At 37.9% G+C, this 12,610-nt stretch overlaps 2 protein-coding genes across 7 annotated transcripts in view; one reads left to right on the forward strand and one right to left on the reverse strand.

Moving 5' to 3' along the window:
* LOC143217646 (uncharacterized) overlaps positions 1–12,610 on the reverse strand; it is a 170,892-nt gene that overhangs the window by 82,408 nt on the left and 75,874 nt on the right. The window lies entirely within an intron of this gene.
* The window catches only part of Dip-lambda (Dpr-interacting protein lambda), a 233,757-nt gene continuing 231,509 nt past the window's right edge, over positions 10,363–12,610 (forward strand). For both annotated transcript variants that reach the window (XM_076442160.1, XM_076442159.1), the window contains exon 1: positions 10,363–10,862. Coding sequence is in view for 1 of the 2 variants with exons in the window: in XM_076442159.1 (XP_076298274.1) it covers positions 10,823–10,862 (40 nt within the window). In the remaining variant the exon portion in view is untranslated. The remainder of the gene's footprint in view (positions 10,863–12,610) is intronic.

Genomic DNA, 12,610 nt, shown 5'->3' on the forward strand with positions numbered 1-12,610 from the left:
GATTTCTGATGTGATTTGCAATAACTTTTTCCTGTTTGACGAATTGAAATTGAAAAATTGAAATTGACGAATTGAAGTTGATGGGTTGATATTGAAATTGACGTTGAAATTGAAAAATTGAAAAATGAAGTTGAAATTGAAGTTGAAGGTTTGACATTGAAATTGACGTTGAAATTGAAAAATTGAAATTGAAATGGAAGAGTTGAAATTAACGAATTGAAATCGAAAAATTGAAGTTGAAATTGAAAACTTGACGTTGTAATTGAAAAATTGAAATTGAAGTTGGAGGTTTGACATTGAAATTGAAAAATTGACGTTGAAATTGAACAGTTGAAATTAACGGAATGAAATTGAAAAATTGAAGTTGAAATGGAAGAGTTGAAATTAACGAAATGAAATCGAAAAATTGAAGTTGAAATTGAAAAATTGACGTTGTAATTGAAAAATTGACGTTGTAATTGAAAAATTGAAATTGAAGTTGAAGGGTTGATATTGAAATTGAAGTTGATATTAACGAAATGAAATTGAAATGGAAGAGTTGAAATTGAAGTTAAAATGGAAGAGTTGAAATTAACGTTGAAGTTGAAAAATTGAAGTTGAAAATGAAGTTGAAGAGTTGATATTGAAATTGAAGTTGAAATTGAAAAATTGACATTGAAATCGAAATTGATGTTAGCGTTTACTAACTTGTGTAACGTCTTAGTACACGACAGTAATGGTGTTTTAGAGTTATTTAAATTGAAATATCTCCTGAACTACTAACTTTTCGACATACATAGGTTAGTACTTTTTTATAACGAATGTCCGGTTGCATCGATTGATGTATTCAAAAATACCTCATTCAATTTAAAAAAATATCGATGACCTTGAAATCTCGTAAAAAATGATCTCGAAAATTTGTTTCCTTACACCGTTACATGTGGCCCTTGAAACAGTGTAACTTTGTCCTAAGAAGTTTTTTTGTACAACGAAAAGTAATGGAGATATTTAAGTGTTCTGTTTCTTCGGACTCACCCTGTATATTACTAATGCATGTTTATTTAATGCGTGATTTTGTTTTTGCTAATACATTAATTACTTCAGAATAATTACATTATTAACTTCCCGATTTTATAGGGAAGTTAACATGACTGCAAGATTTTCTCTCCCCTCTTTGCATTGAAATACTTCGTTGCAGCGTGTTGCAGACGTTGACATTGAATGTTGACATCAAACGTTGGCACGTCTGCAACACGAAATTACCCAATTAGAAACCACCGATTTTCATTAACTTTTTACAGAATGATGATACCATAAACAGATGCAAGACATTTTTTTAGTAGCAATGATTCAGCTTGAAAGCGTGACAAAAAAATAAATAAAGGATTTGAAAGTGTATTCTGGCCCCGCAATATTTTTGAACCGGGCCCCGCAAAAGGTCACGTCGGCCCTGGAAATAAACGCTGAAACTTTGCGAAAAAATTGACATTATTAACCGAAACGTTATTAGATTTTGGATTATTTACAGTGCTACTTTCGCCCCGTTGCTTTTGACCCCGTTCTCCCCTACTGACCATGACGCTGACCGCTATTACCCTATTCTCCCCCATCAGACTCACTTTCAGCCAGCGACGAACACGAAATGTCAGAAGCCATCGACGAAGAGGTCGGGATGGTGAGGAATGCTACACGAGTAGATACACGGCTCGGTATAAAATAAAGGATGGCTCCGGTTCGCCCGAGGTAAACCCGTGCTCGTCTATCGGCCGGCAATATCAGCGAGAATTGAAATAGTCGTGATATTTCTTTGAAAGGAAGGCGGCCGGGGCGAAACAGCCGTGACAGAGGCGACGCGTGAGTCGCCGGAATAAGAAATAATAAAGCGCGGCTGTGTGTATGTGTGTGTGTGTGGGAGATGGCGAGGAGTGGGGTGGGGAGCGAGGGAGAAATAGATTTTTGCGGGGATACAGACGACGCCTTAGGAAAAATGGAAGCGTTAGCGCGGTCGTCCTTTACAATCAGATTTCTTAGCGGGCCGCTCCATCAGCGGGCCGATACTCGAACTCTTTTGTCCGTATCGGACGCCGGCCTCCGCTATTGGACAGCAATCACGCGAGAGAAACAAAGGAAACGAAAACGCGGACCAAGCGAGGGACGAACGCCCGATCGAATTGCCCCGCTGCCAAAGATATTAGACGCGACCGAGAACTATTATTTCTGCAAGCCCTCTCCCTCTCTCTCTCTCTCTCTTTGCTGCATTCGCCCGACAAATTCTGTGCTTTGAAACTGTTTTTCAAATGAATCGTCGAAGTAGCTGCCTTTTCTCACTCTAATCCGAGGTAGTTAAGCACTTTCGTTTCTGAGCCTGTTGCGAATGAAATTTTAGATGAGCTAACTGCTCCAGTCATACTAGACTAGGGCGAGTTGATACAATTATCTTGACATTGGGTATACGTAGTACAATTATCCTATTTGAAGTTTGTTAACCTTATTAATTTATACAGGGTGTCCAAGACCACCAGTCCAGGGGTGTTAACTTCCTAGATAAGCATATTCGGTAAAAATGTTTGGAATAAAAGTTGCAGGGATTAATGGAGGACATATGTCCATGACCTTGTAATCGACCTTCGGATCCATTTTCAAGGTTATTTGGAGGTCAGTACGTATTTTTTAAATGGGAACCCGTACTTTTGACTACGGATTCAGAAAGAGCTCGAAATTTCACGTTCAGATATGGACTTACGTCCTAGATTAAAATGACTGCTAGAGGCCATTCAGAGGTCAAATCACTCTTTGGTGATAAATAAAAGATGGTAAATAAAATTCCCTGGCGAGGCTGAAAATCTGCGTCTTTCACCCTTAAGCTCTCATCTTTAAACGTATGTAGCTCATTGCAATGTTGACCGATTTCGATGAAATTTTCAGTATGCATATAAATTACCGAAATCTATACAACGCATTTTTTAAATAATCGTTGCAGGCCCAGATAAAAAAGTTGACAAAACATCATTTTTAAAAATTTTGTATAATTCCTACCAATTGTAATCGTAATAAATTTTTGTTTACTTATTCTCTAGCGAACTAGCCGGTCTAACATCTTAAAAAAATTCAAGTCCTTTAGACCAATTTCTAAAAAGTCATGCGATTTTTAAGGGTGTCCACTTATTATTGCCGCTGACTGTATTTTTGAAAATGTGAATGTCGAAGAAAGATTCAAATTTTCGGCTTAAACAAATTATTAGCAACATTAAGCACCGTTAAAAACTTTATCGGAATTCCCAAGATTACGCTAAAAGTCCAGGAACAGTCGAATTATATTTGCAATATTAAATACTCGTAAATCGCAGGGAATCAACGTTGAAAGTTCGTTTAATAATGAAAAAAGAGGGATCGGAAAGGGAATGGGAGAATAATGCCGAGAGCGAATGCAACGCATCGCGTGCGAACAGTTCCATTTCGAAAAGATTTGCATGATTTAATACGGCTGGACAGATATTTACAAATACTGGAGAACGCCGGTAATCAATACACCGAAAGCCGCAACTGAAAAGCACCGGACAAATAAATTTCACCGCCATACGGTCTCACTTTTGAAGGTGTGAGATATTTAAAATCAAAAAGCGTTTGCTTTTCCAAACAGCTGCGCCGGAAGCACAGATATAACAAGAGAAATTGTATCCGCGCCCGCCATAAAAATGAAAAACGCGGGAATATAAAAATATAAACAATATCCATTTGTTTTTCACCGGAGATCCGTCCGCGAACAATGGACCGTCGAATTAAGCGCCGTTACAAATTAATATCATTAGTTCTTCATTGGATAATCCGTCGAACAGGAAATTCGCGTCGTTTTGCAATTATTTTTTATCAAAAAAATGAACGGATCATTTGTATACAGACTTTTTTGTTACAGGATGTAAAATTAGGAATGATGTAGTGTAGTTGAATATGTAATATGCTGTATTTGACATTTTTTCAACCCGTAATTGATGAATTTTAAATTGTATTAGGTGGATTATTGAATGGCACAAATTATAATATTCTATAATATTCGTAAAAGAATAGTCAAAATCTGCAATTGCATATTTTGCGACTATCATACGCTCAAATAACAATATTACTTACGTGACTATTAGGTATTAAGCACAGTTTTAAGTTAGAAAATAAGTTAGAAAATACAAGGAATAACATTTTTTCGTTCGACGCCCCGTTTTCAAGAAAATCGAGTTTGAAAATGCAGCGAATGCGCGTGCTATTAGATAGGAACCATCTGACGCGTCTGACCACGGCTAACCAATTCTACTTCCTGCGTATACTAAACCACGCGAACCCGACGGATCTTTAAACTCGATTTTCTCGAAAACGAGGCGTTAGACGAAAACACGTTATTCCATTTTCTCGACTTATTTTTACATGCAGAATTTTATTCTTTTAAACATTTAATCATTCTTGTAAAAAATGTAACATTCATTCGCCATATAATATTCAGAAACAGTTAATAACTTGATATTATAAAATAATATTAACTATTGAATGGCCTATATTTTTCTGATTAGAAAGCAGCAGAAGAAATAAAATGTTTTAATTATTAATAATTTATGTGTACGAATGATCTTTTTGTGGGTAGCAATCATGAAAAATAATATTAAAAATTAGCAATAATAATAGAGCATATGATCATGTACGTGTACAATATTCAAAAGTATTAAAAGTACTAATAAATGTTAAATGCTTTTGGCGCAACGGTACGAAACAACGTTTTAAGATAATATGGTATCCTGAAAATTGTATGAATTCCTACTCTTCGAAAGATCCTGTTTATGTCATTTGAGATGTTCTCAACATAAGGTATAACAACGGTATTTTTCCAATTGATTGGACCAGTTCTTTTAAATCTATCTTCGTTTCGTTTTTCAACGAAAAGAGGATGATAGAATTCAAAAATACGTTCCTTGACGATGTTTGACGTAAAATTCTCTGAGTAACCGTTGTGTTTTGATATATTTTTTATTAATAGCAAATTTTTGTGTCGAAATTCAGGATCAGAGAGTAAGATAGCTCCATCTATCAAACCTTTGATTAAGCCCACTTTATGTCGCAAAGGGTGAAACCAGTAGAAGTTTACATATCTACCCGACCAGCTAGTTTTATGAAACCAATTCGTTTTTAACCTATTTTCTGTTCTAATGACACTCACGTCAAGAAAGCTTAGACTCGAATTGCTTTCCATTTCATATGTGAATTGTAATCTTTCATGAAAGCTGTTAAATGTATCCAACAAATATTCAAATGTTCAGGTTTTATACATGTGATTATGTCATCGACATACCTTTTATACAGAACCAATTCAAAGGGCAGTTTTAAAATAGAATTCTCTACTAATCTTTCCATTACAAGATTTGCAACAACTGGGGAAATTGGAGATCCCATGGCTGTTCCAAATACTTGTTTGTAATAAACACTATTAAAAATGAACACATTGGCTTCCAATACATACTTAACAGCATGACAAAAATCGTCATATTGTATGTTAGTATGTTGTTTTATTTCATCCCAACGGCAGTCTAATACCTGTAAAGCTAAATCAATTGGTACGTTTGTAAACAAAGATGTTACATCAAGGGATACTAACATTGATGAATCATCTGGAATTTCAATTGTTCTAATTTCTTTGACGAATTGCCAGCTATCTACTGTATGATAAGGGGATTTCCCTATTATTTTGGACAAAATGTTAGCTAGAAATTTGGACAGTTTATAAGTGGGACCGCCGATTAAAAGTACTGATAAATTATTGTTCAAAATTGATAATATTGAAGGTGAGGTGAAATGAATAATACTATTAGTACTAATAAAGTATTCTTCAAAAATAGTAATAACGAACAGTGCGCTATCGACAGGAAAGAAAATTAAATTTTGTATTTGTTGCTAAGGTGCGTACTCAAAATTCTTTTCAGGTCAGATTTCAAATGGTTTTGTCCGAGCAGAGTTTATGGGAGCAATAGAGCAAACTGGGCTAAATACTGCGATGTTTCCCTCATAACACTTTCTATTTATCTTTCTCTTGCTTTTGCCTTTGCCAGTCCTCCCCTCCCCCGCCCTTGCAATGTCACTGCAACATTCTTTTTCAAGGGACGCTGGTTCGATATTAGGAAATACCTTCTGCCAATTCCCCGTTACATAAGGTGAGCGTGTTCCTGCAAAAACCATGGGGTTTCCCGGCGCGCACACCCCGAATTGGTTTTAGATTAAGAATTTTTCTGCGACCAGGTAAGGGGATGAACGAACGCTGGTATTCGGGCTATTTGCTTACTCGTTACTCCTCTCCTTATTCGAATGCGTGATTATGCGAATTTTCAATGAATTCTTTGTGATTAGATGCTCGCAGAAATATTTTCACGAATTTTTCTGTTTCGTTGGAAACTTACCGGTCACTTGACATACGAATTAAATTAAATTTGATGTGAACGGAGAGATACCACTTATTATTTAACAATATAATTTGGGTGAGCTTAATAGAACGGGGGGGGGGGGAGTTCCCAGTGATATTTGTTGTTAATATTGAATAATATTTTACTTACCTGTAAAATGGTACAAAAAACATTTTACACAACTGACACCTTTTTGGTACGTAAAATTTGACAAATCGTTAAAATTGAACAAACTTGTAGTAAAAATGTCTTTAAAAAAATGCAATTTCGGAATCTCGCGAAAGTAGAGGGTTCAAGCTTTGAAATGAGCCCACGTAGAACGTCCACCGACTTTTTTCCACGAAGTCACAGCAGTTCGAATTCCTCGGTTCGGATGATGGAGGCTCTACTATAACGTAAATTAAACAAGAAGATATGGTCCGAATTGTGTCGTGTTTGGGCTTATTTTAACCAGGAAAGAGTCACGAACACGTTAGTAAAAGTTTCGTGAAAAAAGAATTGAAAATAGAAAAGTTTTTGGATTAGTATTAATCTCACGTTTCTTCTCTCTCACAAAAGAGAGTGGAATTTTAATTGAACAGCCGACTTACAAATACTATTAAGAAAAAATATAAGCGATAGTATGATTAAATTTTCAACTTTTATCAATATGAATTTACACCCTTTCCGACGCGAATAAAACGTTATTTACCCCCATGCTCATTTATTTCCACTACGGAATAATTCCGACAAATATCAAAATCAATCGAAGTTCCTCTCAATCCGTAAAAATATTTATTATACTTGATTGTTGCGAACGCGTCGAGCACGTAATCGACACGAACGTTCTCGAGAGGCTCTCCGCAATGTGCGAAATTAATCTCGTGTCGATTGACTCGCGAAAATATCGATTCGACGATGTTTCATGGGACCGGAGCATTAAAACAGCTGATAATAAATACTGAATTCCCTGTCATAACTGCGAGAAAAAGGGAAGAGTAAACGGGTTTGCGAAAACACTCGTCCAATGAATTTCTAAAAGGGTTTTCGTTGATATTCAGCGCGTCGGCTTCGCGAAGCGAAATAAAATAAGGACGTTAATAGCGCGCGCCGCGCCGCGCCGGCCTCCAACACTTTAATGCGATGGTACAGCGTGTTAATAATACTAAATAGATCCTGTTGTCAACCGGAGTCATGCACAGACGGGGAAATATTCGAGCAACAGTGTAAGCTGACGTTTATGTTGTGTGTTTCAGATAAACAGACGAAATGAGCGGGAAAAATGCGCGCCGACCGGTTACAGGGTTTGTATGGAGCTAGGTTTTTATGGGAATTTATGTTTCAGGATTGCTGGAATCGGACTCCAAACTGGAGTTCAGGAGAAATTTTTTTATATGTTTCATAGAATACCAAATACAAATTATACCTAAAAATGTTTCAGTAAAATTTACTTAATATATAAAAATTTACCATACATTTAACAATATAACCTCAATATAACAAATATAACCTGAATAAAATTCTATAATCCCCCTCCCCTCAATTATGATTACTTTATATTTTTGGGGTATTCCATCAAACATGTAAAAAAATTTCTCTTGCATTCCATTTTGGAATCCGATTCCAGCAATCATGAAACATATATAAATTCCCATGAAGACCCATCCCCATTAAATATATTTCATATAAAATAATTTAGAGAAAAAATTTGAGATTCGTTGATAGAATGTATCTACGATTTACTTGTCCATTTTGCTAAATATTGTTTTGGAAATTGATATTCTCCAATATGAATTTGTCCAATTTCATAACTCAAAAGTATCTTGAAAGACCTGCTAAGAAAGTGAAGACAGAGGTTTTACTTTTTAATCAGATTAATATACTATACTATACTCCTCAAAAGAATTAAGGGTTTACTTGTGCGAACCCGAAAAATTAGTTCCAATTTACGTGATCATAACTCCGTCAAAAATTGCCATATCGATATCGTTCAACAGTAGGTTGAAAGCCTGAAACCTCTAGTTTCAGATGCTCTCTTTCAAATTGGTGCTCTGTTGGTTTTTTACAAGGTTATAGCGAGATGAAGACAACATTGACGGTTAACATAAATTTTGTGCTTAGGAACATCACACGGGGAGCAACAAATTTATTTGATAAATCGCGTCAATATCATTTGGAAGGGCTATCTGTCCTGTGCACATTGTGTGGTTGTTGAATATTGTGCGATTTCTCGCTGAGATACAACGAGTTAAAGGAAAAATGGAAATTGTGCATTTTTTAAGCATATTTTCAGAAACACCTGGTATATCGAAATGTTAACGAAATGGAAAAAACAAAAGAAGTGCCTTGAAGAGAAAGAAACGCTCTTTCTATTGCTTTTTTGCACAAGATTCTACGATAATTTTTCCGCTTTCTGGAGCCAGATAAAGCTAAAAAGCCCATAGTTACTTCAATGTTGAATAACTCGAATAAAAAAAATCGCACAATAATCAACAAGCCACACAATTTACACAGGAAGGATAGCCCTTCCAAATGATATTATGTAACGCGATTTATCAAAAAAATTTGTTTCTCCCCGTGTGATGTTGCAAAGTTGCACAAAATTTTTGTTAACCGTTAATGTTGTCTTCATCTCGCTATAACTTTGTAAAAAATCACATAGCAACAATTTGGAACAGAGCATCTGAAACTAGAGGTTTCAGGCTTTCAAACCATTGTTTAACGATATCGATAGGGCAATTTTTGACGGATTTATGATCACGTAAAGTGGGATCAATTTTTCGGGTTCGCACAAGTGATTCCTTAATTCTTTTTAGGAGTGTATTTAACACTTTACCTACCGGAAGCCTGTTAATAGGATTTTCAACAATTTTGCTGCACTAAAAGAAAGCATAGAAATTTTCTTTTACATTGCAATCTCAAATGAAACTATTAGATGATGTTATTGAGGGTGACTTGTTAGTTCAGAATGAAAATTGCTGTTGCTACTGAAGGCTCCATTAAAAAAGTTTTTTGCCATGTACCATAGATTTTTCAAAATAATGCAATAATCGTCGGCCGGTAATATGTTAACAAACAGTCACCGCTGATTAAAACCTTCACATTACAGCTGAGAAAAACGACCTTGACAATATATTAAAAAATCATAAGAAACGGAGGGAGCTCTGGTTTTATGAATACTTACAAAACCACCTTTGGTCAGCAGAACAAGAAGGTTCCTTCTGCAGAACGCGCCCAAGTAGCTCCCCCCTCCTACAATTCCCCTAAATCTTACGACCCTCCGAACATCGCCAACACTTCCGAAAAAACCCTCTTCAAAATACTACCGAGAAAAACCACGCTAACCATCCCGCACATCTCCCTTAACCCACAATCTGCCTCGGCAGACTCTCTTTCTCTTTCTAGGCTCACAACGAAACGCGCTGCGCGGGCCGATTAGACGGTGCTGCGCGCCGCTCTCTCTCGCTCTCTTTCCTCAGTCAGTCAGCCAGGCATCCCGTCAGCCAGCCGCCTCGGCTATCACGTAAGAGTCGTGAGTGGGGCTTTTGCGAAAAGACACGCCGTAGCTGCAGGAGTGGCTTGCAGGCTGCTATGGTGTCGGTGGAAGGGGTGCATCCACCGCTCCATGGTTACAGAACGAAAGGGAGACGGAGAAATGACATAGAAAGCACGAGATAGAGACGACTTTCCGGGTTTCTGGGGTGTGGGGTGCCACCCACTGGTCCCCCTCTAGCTCCCCGCCCCTCCTCTGGCGTTCCCCCTCCCACCGCCTGACGCCCCACCCACTGGAAGGAGCGAGACGGCTCGCATCATGGGACGCGTGGCAGAGCGAGACGCCGCGATCACGGACAAAAGGGAGGGGTGGCGAGCGGTGGGAGGGACGCCGAGCAGTGGGAGGGGACGGTGGGCGGTGGGTGGGTGGCACTGGGGCGGGCGGGGGAGGGGGAGCGCCGTGAGAGCGTGAGAGGACAGCGATTGTGCTACAGTCGCGCCGCGACACCCCCACGAGTGAAACCGCGTGCGTGCCGAGAGCTGCTTAGAGGAGAGAGGTCCCGCTCTCTCGAACAGTGCTATGCTTTCAAAGCTCCCGCTCTCGGTATCCCGGAGACGGATCCTAATCGGCTGAGAGAGAGAGAGAGAGAGAGAGAGAGAGAGAGAGAGAAAGAGAGAGTAGAAGATTCGTTCGGATGTATCCGTTGTATTTCATGGATTGAGTTTTTTCCCATTCCGGCGAGTGGATTTTCGGAGGACTTTTGCGGGCGGACGATCTCGAGGAACAGTTTTCGGAATACCTGTTGATGAGGATAGAGAAGGCACTGCGCTGACGATGCGAGGATCGACGGTGTGATACTGTGTGCTGGGATTGTGACACGGTGTGGTTTGTTGGAGAGAGAAGAGTCGCAGCTGTGCATGGAGAACGAGGGCTCGGGCTGATGGTTCACGTGATCGGGACAGAGACTGCGGAGATTACAGGTTTGTTTGGGGTTTTTCGGGGTTCAGACGGGTTCCGGGCTGTTTGATCACTGGATAGGGGGTCTGATCACTTTGATGGTTGAGGGGAGTTTAATTGGATTATTTGTGGAGTTGGGATTGGATACTTTGGCAAGCTTGGATCCGAGTTATGTGGTTCCATCACTATGTTGGAGATGGATCAACTGTGTTCTGGATTTCATTAGGAGACTTCAGATAACTAGAAACCAGATAAAGCGTCTGCCAGTTGTGCATTGAACAGTTTAGCTACCTGGAACTTGGCTGGTTTGATTATTATGTTGGAGCTGGTCGATTGGTTTGTTTTGGACAATTTAACTATTCAAAGCTTTGATGAGGGATTTGATTACTGTGGTTGGCCTGAGAAGAGTCTGATTGTGTTTTGTTTGATCAGGTTGGATAATCACATCTGAGTACAGAGAGAATCATTTTGGGTGTATTGTTTTCAGTTTGCGGATCGAAAGTGAGTCAGATATTGTCATGTTACTATACTTTGTTTTATCGTTAGCTGGAGTAATTTATTGAGATTCTGGTTAGTTCATTTTTAATGGGGAGTGGGGGGTCGGTTGCAAGTATTACACATTACGTTTGATTGAATCTTGAAAGAAGATGACGCTAGGTGGCCTACTAAAAATTCTTGATTTGTGAATTAGATTGATAAAAATATTTTTCAAGAGATTTTAGGTTGGTAGTGTTTGATTTTTGTAGAATTTTCTGTTGCAACACAATGTATTGAAACTGTAAGAGATTAATTAACAATTTATTGAAATTTATTTAAGGGTAATCGTTCATTAATTTATTTCTAGGTTATTAATGTTTACACTAATTGTTATGTTGTAAGGCAGCTATCAGAATTCGCTGAAAACTATTTGTAACTATTTGCTGAGAAATCGTCGACTATCACTTTTTTTATGCACAGCTATTTTATTTCACAATAATAGTTAGTTAGTAAAATAGTTTGTTGAGACAACGTTTGCATTTCAACACGGCTTTACAACAATTTCAGATATTTTTAATTGTGGTTAAAACATTCAAAATTTCAAACACAATTTAACTTTAATCTACAAATATTGATAGTTTATCGCATATTGAATATTGGGAAATTTGAAATAACGAAAACTTCAGATGTCTGAAAATTTAAATACATCGTACCAAAAATACTAATGAAAGCGTCAGGAATTATCAAAATATTAAGTGATGTTAATTTGTGAAAGCTACAGCGCCGACAGTATTCTGCTATGGAAAATTGAATTTCAGCGAAATTCAAGTAACTTAATGAATAGTGAGGGGGTTGTTTGATATAAAAGGTATGTCAAGCGATGTGAACGTGTCGTTTCAAAAATGCTTCGAGAACGGTAATTAACGGGGTTGCGGAGTCTATGGAGTCACGGGTTATTAACTTTCGGAGACGTCGCCTTTCGAGGAGCCTCCACTTTTTGGCGGAAGTTTCGGAGCGATACGGTTTTACATAATAAATCGCCGTGTAATAGAGTCGGGTACCTGTTGAAGAACCGCCACGTTATCATAGTCTGATACGAATTGCTTGTCGGGTAACTAGCGTTAGCCGTGGACTGTTTTAACGTCTGTCTGTTACACGAAATGTCCATCCACAATGTTTCCCATGAATGTACAATTATTAGTTAAAACCTTAACCGTTTATTTAGTATATATCATGGTTTTAATCAATCTAACTGATACTATTTAAATATCTAAATTACTTAATAAAGACTTAT

Source organism: Lasioglossum baleicum, chromosome 17 (genome assembly GCF_051020765.1).
Source record: "Lasioglossum baleicum chromosome 17, iyLasBale1, whole genome shotgun sequence".
NCBI classification, from domain to species: domain Eukaryota; kingdom Metazoa; phylum Arthropoda; class Insecta; order Hymenoptera; family Halictidae; genus Lasioglossum; species Lasioglossum baleicum.